Source organism: Barbatula barbatula (assembly GCF_947034865.1).
Source record: "Barbatula barbatula genome assembly, chromosome: 5".
NCBI lineage: Eukaryota > Metazoa > Chordata > Actinopteri > Cypriniformes > Nemacheilidae > Barbatula > Barbatula barbatula.
In genome coordinates this window covers 12,812,846-12,826,097 of record NC_136769.1, presented here as the reverse complement: position 1 = coordinate 12,826,097, position 13,252 = coordinate 12,812,846, and the positions used below count along the sequence as shown (strand labels likewise).

Below are 13,252 nucleotides of genomic sequence, written 5' to 3'. Positions count from 1 at the left end.
GCCTATTACACCTCTGGTACTAATAAAACATACTTACGAAAACTAGCCATGTTTTTTTTATTACAGTAATCATAGTTTTTATTTCTACTTCTCCTATTTCCTTTAGAGAAAATTAATTTATGTTTTTGTCATAAAACTGGTTATACAAATCGCAATCTCCAAAATAACATTATTACACATTTTGCATAAACCTTCGCTAGGTTAGGGTGCGCTTTTAAGATTTTAGAATGCTGTTTTTCTTTCTTAATTTGTTAAAAATTAATTGGTGACTAATCCCAAAGTGTAACTTGTGTTGTATTTTGCGTGGAGTTTGGGTATAGGCTATTTCTTCCGTGCCAGTAGTTGGTGTCATTTCGCTTTTCGAACTAAAGCATTACTAGGACAAACACAAATTCAGAAAGAAAGATTGTACTGCCATTTTATTATTCAGAATTTATTTCCACAAACAAAAAGGAACAGACATACATAGCAAGAAATCACGGTCCATTCTGATCACCAAATTACAAACAATTTTCTATATTCAGACCAATGTAGCAGACAGAAAAACACTGGACATACTTGTGGTTTTGCGTGTGTGTACAATAAATGTCCAGCATCTGTTGGTACAGAGCTGTCGGTGATGAGGTTCAATGTCTGTCCTTACACATTAATTACACAAATAAAAGTAAAAATAATCCTCCCCTTCAGGATGAGTTATAAAGAACCAAGTTTTGAGAGACCTTCTGCTCCTAGTACTGGTAACCAGTCACCACTGCAACAGATCACATTTTCGGCCCCTCCATTCTGAGATGATCTAGTCCTCCGAAGCCAAGACAACAGAGTCCGGAAAACAAAAAAGGTGCTCACTATTTTCTCTGCCGATAGTCTGGAGATCTGCTTCTGGACTTCATGGTTGTATTCCTGATCAGGCACAGAGAGAGGCAGAGAGAATCAATATTAGTGATGTAATAGAGATGAAGCATAGCTGTTTATTAAAATTAATCTAAACCTACCGTCGAGATGGTGGAGATTGTGCAGGTCTTTGTTGTCTCGCTGGAGGAGAATAACTGAGTGACCTAGAATCTCTCAGTGAATCTGCCGGCACTCTCTTGGGACGTGGCGGACTGTAGGATGTAATGAAAATGGGACAATCTTTCAGAGAATGTAAATTGACAGAATATGATTTATGTGCTTAAACAAAAATGCTTATAGGCATGTAAAATATTTGACCTTTTTTTCTGTTCTTGCTCACTTTCTGAAGAGGACGATGATGATGCAGCAACTTTGCCTTTTGTCGTTTTACCAGAATCTTTATTTTTAATTGTTTTATCACCCCTGCAAGACCAAACAAAGTAATTTGAAAAGAAAACTTTAGATGTCAAAGTTCGACTTATAAAGTCATAATCATAGTAAAATGTAATCATATATGTAGCATGATAGACAGGTCATCAAATCATTGCATTTACCCTTTCCCTTTTTCTTCCGAGTCAGAGCTGTCTGATGATGAAGAGGATGATGAAGATGAGGATGAGGAGGAAGATGACGACGAAGAACTTGAGCTGCTTTTCCTGTTCTTCTGCTCTTCTTGTTTTCCATTCACTGCTTTCTTTCCTCTCGTTGACTGCTCAGTTTGTTGAGTCTGGTGCCGCTCATGGGTTGATGATGGAGACTGGCCTTTCACTCTGTCACCTGGTGGATTCCTGCTTTGTGATTGGTTAGCAGTTGGTGATCTCGAACGGGCAGGAAGTTCACGGGAGGGAGAACGACAAACTGACTGATTGGAAGGGAGACGGCTCTCTGGAGGAGGGGATGGATGTTTGGGGTTTCTTTCTGGTTGCCTGTTTCTTGCGCGTTCATCACTTTCCCTTGATCTCTCTTTAACCGCATCTGTAGGCTTCAGCCCCTTCATTTGTCTTTGAGGAGAGGGTGATGATGAGGATGATGAACTGGAAGAGGATGAAGAACGGCGTGGAGGAGTGGGATCTTTGGGCGGTGCTCTAGTCCTCTGCTCTCTCTCTCTCTCTCTTTCTCTGTCCTGTTCGCGTTGCCTTTCTCGGTCTCGATTCCGCCTCTCCTGCTCTCTCTGCCTATCTCTTGACAAGGATCGGCTGCTTCTGCGTCGACGTACTGGAGAGGGTGAACGACGAGACCTGGGTAAAGAGGAAAAAAGTATTAAACCGATGTATTTGAGTTTATCCAGGATTCTAAAAAACAAAGCAATTTTTCTAACCTAAAAAAAGGACTTTGTCTACGTGGACTCCTTGATCTGCTGCTCCTTGTTCTTCTCTCCCTGGAACGCTCCCTAAATCTGTCCCTTTCTCGAAGGCGTTCCCGGTTGCGGTCCCGTCGAGGAGGGGATGAGTTGCGTGGTGAGGGTCTCCTCCCTCCTCGTCTCGGGCTGGGAGAATGGGAGCGTGCTGGATCCTGGTACTGTCGTGGTGGTGTACGTTTCGGCGAGGGCCGAGATGCAGCGTTCCTGAGCTGTGACACTTCCTTTCCCTTCTTGTCACTCTGTCGATCCCGTCCTCGGACAGGTGAGGGGCGTGAGGGTTCTCGTTCCAGGTCCGATGGGCTGTATCGCTCACTCCCTCTAAGCCTCTCGGGTTCTTTGATTCGAGATGTCTCTTCTGAAGGCGAGTGCCTGTCTACACTTCTCTGAGGGGGTGAAGGAGGTGGGCTAGAGCTTTCGGTAGGGGTGTACCTCTCTTTCCCAGGATCCTTATCTTTTTCAGATTGACCGAACCTTTGAGTTGCTGTGGATGGAGGCGGCCTCCTTTCTCTCTCTATGTCCCTCTTTTTCTTATCCACATTGTCGTTTTTTCTCTTAGGTTCAGACGGTAGGCTCTGCAGCTTCCTGTTTTCATCACTTTCTCTGGCCTCCTTTTCTCTGCGTGCAATAGCTTGAGCAATGACATCATGAGGGACTGATTTAGCAACATTACTCTTGTCTTTTGAGCTTTTCTTTTTCCCATCATCAGAGGATGAAGAGGATGACGAGGATGATGTTGAGCTGTCACTGTCGCTGTCGCTGTCACTGCTGCTGCTACTGCTGCTACTACTACTGCTGCTGCTGCTGCTGCTACTACTGCTAACAGCTTTAGCTTTGTCTTTCTTTCCAGGCTTTTCTACCAGTTTCTCCTTTTGGTGTCGATCTCTATCCAAAGGACTCAGTTCCTGAGGTCTTACCTGCCTCCTGTCTTCCTCCATTCTCCTGTCTTTTCTCTCGCTCTCCTGTACCTCCCGCTCTGACTCACTTCCTCTCGCACCTCGTCGGTCCTCTGGCTGATTGCTAGAGAACTTCCTCTCAGATCTGGATATCTCCTCTATCCTGGCATCACCATAACGGTTTCTCTCTTTCTCCCTGTCACCCTCTCTGCCTTTTCTCCTAGCTTCTTCATTCATATCCTCCTGCTTTCTTCTCTCCTGTTCATGATCTCGCTCTTTTTGCCTTCCGTTAGAGTAAGGTGAGCCCTTGGCAGGAGTGCCGGAGTCACCAGATCGGTTTCTTTGCCTTTCCAGTCCTTGATCACCCTTTCGACTAGATGTCTCTCTATCGCTATTCCTCGGTCTCCCTCTTAAACTATCTGCAGGAACCCTCAGAGAAGCTGCTCTCTCTCCACTGTTTCCTTTTCTCGTTCTGTCTTTCCGTGGAGAAGGAGACCGGGATGTGGATGAAGCTTGTCTTTTTTGACTTGTGACATTTTTTCTATTGTCCACATTTCTTTGCCTTCGGTCTCTTTGCTGTTCAGGAGATGGAGATGAAGAGTCGTGTCTTTTCCTTTGGGAGGGTTTCTCTGTCTCCTCACCCTTTTGTCTTGTGTCTCGCTGCTGTTTCTGCAGTGGAGATGGAGATGAGGAATCGTGTCGTCTCATTGGAGGAGGTTTCTCGATCTCTACACTCCGTTGTCTTCTGTCTCTCTGCTGCTTTCGTAGTGGAGATGTAGATGAGGAGTCATGTTTTTGCTGAGACTTTTCTTGTACTTGCTGCCGTTCTCTGTCTTTGTCTCTTCTGTTGTGCTCAGGGGTTCTTGAGCGTCTTGGTGACCTCTAAGGTTGGGGCAGACAGACAAAGAACTCATTAGATTGAACACAAACAGTTTGCATATGCGAGGAATTTCAATGAGACAGCTTAGGTAAAGCATTACATCACGGATTTCTATCCTCTTTGGACTTTCCTCACTGTGGCCACGCCGCCTTCTGTCAGGGGATCTACCTTTCCTTTTCTCTTCAGCACGTGGATCAGATTTGTTCTGCTGTTTCCGTCTCTGAGGGGACTGACTAAAAAAATTTAAAAGCATGCATATTAGGGATGCGCCAGGGTTTTCAAAAAGATGAACTAACATAAGAAAAAGTCTCTTTCATGTGTCAGGTGTTCCCTGATACCTGCAAGCTGGGCTGGGGGATGTACTCTGACGCTTTTGGCTCTTACTCGGAGGAGTCTCATTGTCACTCCTTTTCCTCTTTCTCCTGGATGCTTCTTTGTCATCTGATGAACTGTTGTGAGACAGAAATTATACATTTTATATATATATATATAACAACACAGCCACACACATTGCAGTCACAAGAGGACGAAAAATATACCTCTCAGTGTCACTCTTCGCTGACCCCTCCCTAGAATAGAACATATACTTGTTAATTCAGCTGATTATAAAGACATTCAAACTAATCTTTTATAGGGGTTATATCTTCAAATATCTGAAAATAAATAATCTGTGTTGCCTTAGCATCTTGAAAACCATACACAATTTTTGACACACATCATTTTTGACACACATCATTTTTCTTTGATTACAAAGTAAAACCACAATTGTTTTACAAAAGTAAAATTAAAATATTCAATCAAACCTTTTCTTTTTCTTCTTCTTGTCTTTTTTCTTCTCCCGTTGAGGGGATGGCGAGGGGCTTTCAGAGCTATAACATAAAGAGGAAAACAATTGTATAGTAATATTCTTCCCTGTAAACCAATAACAAAAAATAACATTTTACATTTTTTATACTCAAGTTTACCTTTCTCTACTTTTGTTTTTCTTTCTTTTCTTCTTCCGGCTCTTTTTTTGATCAGGTGATAAATCTGAGTCATCAGACTCAATCATCCTGAGAAATAATAAAGATTTATTAGGATCCCAGTGCAAGCTTCATTTTTAACACCACATAACTGTGTTGACAGTAATGTAAGAAATAAGAACATTTTAATCAATATCAAATGTAACAACAATGAGAACAGCTGATCTGAAGAACAACAATAAAAGATGAGAAAATACATTGTTTTGTCTCAATATGCAAACCAGTAATGTTTTCCCCCCCAAGGCTTTTTTATAAAAGCCACTCTAATATCTTAAAAAATAAATGAAAAATTACAATATAACTAAGGCATAGTCCTGGCTTTACTTATCTGTGAAACTGGGCCTGTTAGTTTACACAGGACCGAAATACACATGGAAAATAAAAATAGTATAAGGCATACCAAACACAGGCCTGTGCACAAAATTCTATAAAAAAGTCTGTAGTCTCCAACAGCACACTATCTAATGGCAATGTCCTTAAACCTCCTTGCCAACTTTTCGGTTCACCGACTCACTTGTATTTCTGCTGCTGTTGCTTCTCTCTTTCCAGTCTCTCCTGCTCCCTCTTCTCTTTCTCTCGCTCCTTCCGTTCAGGATGAAAGGACGAGCCGTCGACATAGTCGGAGCTGATGCCGAATGCCTCTCTTAAACGGTCATTCTTTTGCTGGTTAGCAGCCGCAAGAGCATGAGTTTCCGTAACACTGTTTAAGAATAAAAGGAGCATAAAATACATTTAACATGGCATCATGGCAAAACTAAATGTCTACTTAAACTTTGAATGCACATCAGCAGCACTCACGCCGGTCTCTCTGTTGAAGAAGGTTGAGGTTCTTGTTTTTCTTGCAACATCAAACGAAAGGTGTTGACCTTCTCCTCGATCTCCTCTGCAGAGTACCTGCCACACAGAATAGAAATGTCTCTCTTTTAATATAATTAACAGAAAAGGAACATTAGTTAGTGCTATGCATGCATTCCATTAACACTGATGAGGTCTAAAGAGAATTTGTCATATTTTCTCTCACCCCTGCTCCTCCATCATGTCCTGGAGTTCAGCACATTTCACCTCCAGCTGCCTCTTCTTCTGGTGCTCCAGGATTTCAGCGTTGGGTTGTCTGTTCAGCTGACTCTCCAGTCTCTCTCTATCCTTCTCATCCCTCTCTCCACCGCGCTCATCTCTGTTCCGCTTCACGCGAATGCTGGACAGGTTCTTCTGAACGTAGCCATTAGTGCCACTGCCTCGCGGCGTGGTGAGTCCGATACCATTATACATTTCTGATCTGTGGGTAGAAACAACAAGAAGCTCTTTACTCACAACTCACATCTTTGTTTTATTTTACGACTTAAATAATGGACAAGATCCATTGACAAAGACCAAGTATGATCTGTCGCTAAATTAGAGATTCTCAGTCAACAATTACTCAAAAATGAAACCAGACGTTACCTTCCGCACTCAAGCACGAATCACATCAACTAACTGGCTAACGAGCTAACAAGTTTAAACGGCCCTAATGCGGTCCAATAAGTGATGTATTAGTACGCAGTAAGCATTTCCCTACATTTGGAACCCCACTGTATCGTTAGCATAGACCACTAAAGACTCAAATCTGTACCGTTAACAGGCGAAGGCCTTCCTTCCTGCTAATGCTACTTCAATACTATTGTTCGTTTATTCTTACTCATTTAAGAGTTAACTAAACACAGCCCTAATCAAAGCTATATCAGGAAAAGTGTCCATCTGCGCAGCAACATTTTAGTTCGTTTAGGTTCGCTGATTTGATCCTGGATGCTAATAAGCTATTTCACAGTGCATGCAGCATGCACGCTAACAAGTCATTCTGCTGCTGAAACGTGTGTCCTACGTACCTCTGTGATTCCCGCTCAGGGAGAGAACAAACGGAGAACCTTCACAGGCCAACGATCGGGCACCAACAGCAAACCAAACCGAATTTCACAGGTTCGATGTCAAACAACTTCTGTAAAACAAAACGATGTGCGCAACGTTGGCTGGAATGAACAGGTATCGCTCAAGGTGACGTCATCGCGACCATCTCGCGATAATGTTCGGGGTATGACTTGTGGAGACTACATTTCCCACAAGTCCTCTGAACTCAGCAGTTTTTCAATTATTTCCAATTCTGAATTTAAAAACAAACAATGTCTTTGTTTGAAAGTGTACACTTTATTTAATTAATAAAAAAACAAGCAAGTCTACTGTAACATTTTCCCTACATCAAACTGATTTTATTAGGAAGGTGCTGTAATCAGCACAATAAGTTAAGCAAAATAAAAATCATGGTTATCGAATATAAAACGGTTGACAAAGCATGATTTATAACCGCTGTGTTGTGAGCACAACAACTTTTTTCTTCTTCTCTGGGCATCTCAGGTGTGTGAGCCAAAATTACATCACAATTCATCCAGTCAGCAGCAATGGGCTTTGGGGAAGCCGATTCCTGGTCCAGTCCTCCTCTTTTTATCAACCAGTAATTTTTGTCTTTAAAGAAGTATGTGTTACCTGCGGGACATTTGGATACAAATTATTCTGTTGGTTTTGAGATGAAAAAAGACATTAAAAAATATTTGTATATTACCATCTAAAAATCCAACGATATCATCAGGGTGGGAAGGCATTCCCCAGACAGAGGCCGATTTAGGGTAACCTTCCTCAAGTTTCCTCTCTGTTCCTGTTTCATCAAACCTCCAGTACTCCCCACCACTAAACAGGTAGGTTTTCCTATTGTGTGGCCACACAAATACTGCCTCAATTCTCTGCAGAACCTCTCCTGAAGATGTGTATAAACCCCAATCTGCAAGTGGTCGTGGGTACCCAGGTAGGGATACAGTGTTTTTAAATACCCAGTACTGATTATCTGTAACAAAAAAGTCCCTTACGTTAAAGATCAATGAGTAAAAATCTGAGCAAATAATGATGATCCTCTGCTCACTCGTTTCTTTTTTCCTCTTACCAACAAAGAACACAATATATCCATCTATTCTCTCATATACAGCATCAACATGGTTCATTTCTGGTGGCAAACCGATCCAGAAGTTGTGGATCAGAGCTGGATTCATGGACATTAGTGACCCTGATTGATGCACCCTCCAAAAGTGTTGACCTGAAGTTTGAAAAAAACAATACGAGAGCAGTTATAGGTTTTCTCTCACTTTTATATTTGAACTTTTTTGAAGGTATTGTTAGTGCATAAATAATAATAGAAAATGTTTTTGCCTGAAATTACTGCCATACCTCTAAAGAAAAAAACCTCTGCTCTAATGTTAGCAATAGCATCATAACCTCCCTGACATCGATCGGTGGATGTGGGCGGGCTGGTAAAAAACAAAAGTGTTAGCAACATGTAAAGAGCACTGTTAAAACTGTCATGATCATAATGTTACTTACTGATGAGTGGGATGTGGAAGAGGAGAGATTGGGACGTGAGGCAGATTGGTTGTATGTGTAGCAACAGACGGAGGAGGAATATAATCCTGTCTTTTTCCTGTATGGCAGACAAAAAGGAGTCAGAATCACACATTAGGCATGTTTATTTGATAAAAATAGCCATTCTTATTTATAAAGTACACAAGATTTAGGAAGTACCATAGAGGGCCTGTATTCCCAGTATGTCATCATGGGATAATGTATAGCTGCGCATGTCCCCCACGGGACCATAGTAATAAGGCTTCATAATGGAGACATTGGAGGACGAGTGCATTAGACCTAATGCATGACCAAACTCATGCACTGCAACTGTAAATAAATCCGAGTTGCTGCTCCCTTCTGTAGTAAAAGAGAATGTTTGGAAACTCTGTCTAACTGCGTGTCTCTTTGTAATGGCATGTGGGAAAATGCATATATCAAAGATTTTATTTACCACCATAGCTCCAACTCTCTCCATCATCAAAGTGTGTGTCACCTGCAAGGTCTCCCTTTCCTGGGAAAAATGCATGTGCTAGCGTGCCACCTTTACCATCGAAAGCATATCCATCTTCATGGTAGCCAGCGGCAAAGGTAATGTTGATATCGATCTGTGGTGATGGGCCATATGAAGAGGGGTCGATTTTGTGGAAACGCAAAGGTGTGACATCACTCCATACCTTGAGGGCATAGCTCAAAATGAGCCTCACCAGTCTTGGGTGTAGAGTAGGAGACATGGACGAAGAAGGAAAATTGTGCAGGCTGAGGAAAAATAAGCAAGAGACGTGGAATTGTTGGACATTAATATTCTGGAGAACATTTCATTTTTATTTAATAATCAATTGGCATTCATTGGAATTTGGCTATAGAAATACCATCTGTGTACGTGGCCAGCAATTATTCTGTGTACATATACATATTAAAGCTTTTAATACACTATTATATGTTTAATACAACATTAATAGTATTTACCAAAAATGCCCAATGATTTCAACACTTATGAATATTTCTTTGTGTGGTTTGATCAAACCTTAATCAAACAACTTATTTTGTTGTATAACAACACCTCCATGTGATGTCAGTTTTATCCCAGCTCAGTCCTGTCAGAGTGTATCTCCCCATGTTTGCTGCATCTCTTGTCTTTTCTTTTACCAGTTCTTCAGAGCTGATGAAGTCTGGGAGGGAGCATCGAGGTCTGGCCATTAACTCTAGAGTGGGTTGATCTAAAGTTCAACAAAAGTGGAATCAGAAGCTTACAGCAGATGCATGCGATGGTGTGCATACGGGCTTTGATCAGAAACAGCAAGGGTTAACGTTGAGCGTGAAAAAAATCATGTTACCCAATTTCCCAGTCTTTTCAATACCAGCAAAAAGCTGCATTTTGCGAATAGACTCTTCAATGATCTCCTTGGTCTGAAGTCGACCAATAATAGATTCTGGAGATGGCAAATACCCATATCGAATCAACCAGTCCTACAAACATGAATGCACGTGTCATGAGGACTTTGCATAGACATTATGATTTTTACATTTCATTAAAGATGTAGGCTACTACCGACTAACGAAAACTTACAAAATGTGTACAATTTCAATGGGGCCAAAAAATTAAAACAAATTATATATATTTGCGGGGACATTTACAAAGCTGTAGCTATATGAAGGCTTTAAACTTTTAGAAGGAATTCTAATGTTTACGAATTGTATATGTAGACTTGGTTAATGCAAGACTATTATTATCATTTATTTTATTTTATGTAGAGATTAAAATATTTAAAATATTCTTACCACTCCTCGTGCGTATTGATCTCGCAGTCGCGCAGGTCGCGTACTCACAACGCTGAGAAACGCCGCACAGATTGTTATTGTAAAAACTGTCCCGCTGCTCAAAACTGCTGTCATGGTTCTTCAGTATATTACATCCACGAAATACATGTACCTACCGCTATCAACTGTGCTTCATTAAAAAAAACTTCTAGCACAATTTTAAAAGCAATATATACTGTACATATATATTAAAATACGTAAAGGATCATAGAAAACAGGTATTTTGCTCATCCACACATGAATTCTTCTTTCAAGTTTGTTTCATCTATGCAGTAACGTTTCAGATTACTTCCCAAGAGGCTGGGTGTTGGTTTAATCAATACACTTATCTCTCTCTCTCTCTCTCTCTCTCTCTCTCTCTCTCTCTCTCTCTCTCTCTCTCTCTCTCTCTCTCTCTCTCTCTCTCTCTCTCTCTCTCTCTCTCTCTCTCTCTCTCTCTTCAGTGAGGGTTTTAAACATCCCTCTAATGTGTGACCCAAAGGGTCAAGAAGTGAGACAAACAAGTGTGAACACAGGAATGACAACAACTTGAAACCTTTAGTTTTTAATCAGTTCACATGGACATTGTTTAAAACACCTCCGTATAATGACAGATATATAGATTGATGACCATCTCTGTAATAGCACAGGATATGACACAGGATAAGTATGAGTGGAAAGGGATAAAAATATATTTTCTGTTGTAATAGTGTTAAGACCCCCTGATAAAAGGAAAGGGTCATGTGCATTGTTTAGTGCTGGAAATAGACAGGATGTTTATGAGCTTCAACAGAAGAATTGAAGAAGGGATACATTAAAGGCATGTTATGGATCCTCAAGATGTTTGTTATCTTAATCATAATCAGGAATTCCGAAGCACAGTCTCTGGATCAAGCTCCTCCGTCAAGAACAGCATGTCGAAATTGTTTAGGGACTGGATGGGAAGGTGAACACGTGAAACAAAATATGTAGCGCTAATCTGTCGATGTTTGGGTTTCTGCAGCTGTAATGTCATTGATGTCCTGTTCAGTGTTTAGCTTCGGTTTTAACCGAGCTCCAGCACCTGGCTGAAAGAATACTTTGCTTTATGATGCATGATTAGCGTGTTGTTGGCAAAGTAAAAGCTGTCTGACCGGGTCTCGAAGGGGTGGGTGATCATCTCCTCAACTGAAATACACATAAGAAAGAAAACAGATGCTGTGTGGAACTTCCATGCTAACATCATTACTGTGACTAAAAGATGTGTAACTCACCTGTGTGTGAATCCAGATCTGGTAGAGCGTAAATGTGCTCACATGTGTTTCTGCTGTGTGGATGGAATACAAAAACCAATCTCAAAGTCAAAAGTCTTCAGCAGTAGATCCCCAAAGTAATGCCGTTCAATCAGACGAAACTTGTTTACTGCTTTACCGCCAACTGTAAACTCCAGTCTGCTCAGAAAACGGGAAGTGGGTGAAAAAAACACTAGAAATAAAGCTATTTTCATCAATATGCAGTTTTGTATAAATACTCCTTTTTTAAAATCATTCTTTTATTCATAATTTTTCCACCAATTGTGTATGTGTGTACGAACGTACGAAGATTTTACAATGTGAAAACAATCACTAAAGTTATTTAGAATTGAGACTTAAATTGTAAACTCAATCAAAGAAAAATATCAAGGTAAAAAGTCATAATAATATACTTAACAGATACAGCTAATGATATTCATAAATTGAAACTTGTTTATATCTAAAATTTATAAGACTCATAATACAGACATATGTAGCTCCGATCTCTCTCAGACTTAGAAAAGCAGGAGTGAAATGATACTGAATGAAGCGACCTGCATCCAGCTCTATGACATCTTTTATTTCTGTGAAAGAGAGAATCAGAAATTTAGTAAGGAAAGAGACACATTCAGAAGTTTTTCCATATAACATCCACTAGAGGGCCACCTTTGTAACATAAGCACAACTTGTCTCACAATTAGCATAAAGTGATAGTTAACCCAAAATGTTTAATTCTGTCATCCATTCCTCACCCTCTTGTAATTTCAAACCTGTATGACCAGCAGAACATACAATATTTAGAAAAAAAATTCTAAAAGGCACCCATTCACATCTACAGACACATATCAAAGTGGAATTGAATGGGTGGCAGTTAACAACCTTTGTGTTCTGTAGAAGAAAGAAAGGCATACCGATTTGAAATGACACGTGGGTGAGTGAATGATGAGAGAATTTGCTTAGCACATACTGAGGAGTCACAGGATCCCCTAGCTTCCAGTCCAACACCCCCACCTCTAGAGTAGCATGTTCTCCTACTGCTGCAAGAAAGCCATTCCATTCCTCTACCTCCCTCATCTCTCCTCGCTCCTGTTCTCCCTGTCTGTCTGTCTCATCTTCTTTATTTTCATCATCATCTTCCTTCTCTTGTTCACTCTCACCTTCCGGGTCCCAGGACATTTCCGGTTCCATTTCTTCACTTTGTAGCTCTGTCACCCCCTCCCTATCCATCAATAATGTATTTATATCTAATGTTTCTCTCTCGCACAGTCTCTCAAGTTTATTTACATGTAAGAGTCAGCTGTAGTCTGGCACTAATACCCTCAGCTCTTCTCTCATAAACTGTGTCTCAGTGACTCAGATAGATTAAATCTATCTCCAACAGCTAATCCAAGCCAATCCTAAATTAAACATGGACACAGGGGACAAAAAGGTATATGAGTAAAAGAATGAATGTTTTAAAAAGAGACAGCAGTAGAATAGTAAGTGGAACATAAGAGGAAATCATTATTATGAATGTAATAAAAAAGGAAGACATACATATAAATGTATAGTATGAAATTGATTCCACATCTTGAAAATTATTCAAAGCTCATTTGATTGTCAATGTATTAAAAATAATGTTTTAGTGTTTTTGCTTGATGTCCAGTTTCACATCTGATCCTGAAGCAAAAACTCAAAGCCATTGAGCAGTCAAAGCTCAGTTGAGTGTCACTCATCAT

At 40.6% G+C, this 13,252-nt stretch overlaps 2 protein-coding genes and 1 pseudogene across 3 annotated transcripts; all 3 read right to left on the bottom strand.

Annotated features, from left to right (window-relative positions):
* Positions 1-367: 367 nt before the first annotated feature.
* Positions 368-7,096, bottom strand: srrm2 (serine/arginine repetitive matrix 2). Its single transcript, XM_079457163.1, has 14 exons — positions 6,909-7,096; positions 6,068-6,322; positions 5,845-5,940; positions 5,561-5,746; positions 4,990-5,076; positions 4,828-4,893; positions 4,564-4,593; positions 4,363-4,473; positions 4,125-4,257; positions 2,210-4,026; positions 1,446-2,129; positions 1,210-1,314; positions 993-1,103; positions 368-900 (listed from the first exon to the last, which is right to left on the bottom strand). Exons 2-14 carry the CDS (start codon positions 6,313-6,315, stop codon positions 846-848), a joined length of 3,729 nt encoding a protein of 1,242 aa, XP_079313289.1. The 5' UTR covers positions 6,316-6,322; positions 6,909-7,096; the 3' UTR covers positions 368-845.
* A 115-nt stretch (positions 7,097-7,211) lies between these two features.
* Positions 7,212-10,602, bottom strand: LOC306894483 (matrix metalloproteinase-25-like). Its single transcript, XM_079457075.1, has 10 exons — positions 10,246-10,602; positions 9,801-9,933; positions 9,527-9,683; positions 8,918-9,222; positions 8,644-8,823; positions 8,446-8,542; positions 8,293-8,372; positions 8,012-8,161; positions 7,637-7,915; positions 7,212-7,560 (listed from the first exon to the last, which is right to left on the bottom strand). The coding sequence occupies exons 1-10, from the start codon at positions 10,357-10,359 to the stop codon at positions 7,307-7,309; spliced, it is 1,749 nt and encodes a 582-aa protein (XP_079313201.1). The 5' UTR covers positions 10,360-10,602; the 3' UTR covers positions 7,212-7,306.
* A 598-nt stretch (positions 10,603-11,200) lies between these two features.
* LOC306894571 (protein unc-119 homolog A-like) lies at positions 11,201-12,840 on the bottom strand (annotated as a pseudogene). Its single transcript has 4 exons — positions 12,692-12,840; positions 12,028-12,118; positions 11,517-11,693; positions 11,201-11,430 (listed from the first exon to the last, which is right to left on the bottom strand). The product of its transcript is annotated as a protein unc-119 homolog A-like (transcript).
* Positions 12,841-13,252: the final 412 nt, after the last annotated feature.

Coding starts and splice junctions, on each gene's coding strand:
- LOC306894483 (XM_079457075.1), bottom strand. CDS start 10,359: ATGACAGCAGTTTTGAGCAGCGGGACAGTTTTTACAATAACAATCTGT. Junction 8,162..8,292: donor AGAGGTTTTTTTCTTTAGAG/GTATGGCAGTAA, acceptor TTCAAACTTCAG/GTCAACACTTTTGGAGGGTG. Junction 7,916..8,011: donor ATATATTGTGTTCTTTGTTG/GTAAGAGGAAAA, acceptor TTTTTGTTACAG/ATAATCAGTACTGGGTATTT.
- srrm2 (XM_079457163.1), bottom strand. CDS start 6,315: ATGTATAATGGTATCGGACTCACCACGCCGCGAGGCAGTGGCACTAAT. Junction 5,941..6,067: donor GACATGATGGAGGAGCAGGG/GTGAGAGAAAAT, acceptor TCTGTGTGGCAG/GTACTCTGCAGAGGAGATCG. Junction 901..992: donor CAATCTCCACCATCTCGACG/GTAGGTTTAGAT, acceptor GTGCCTGATCAG/GAATACAACCATGAAGTCCA.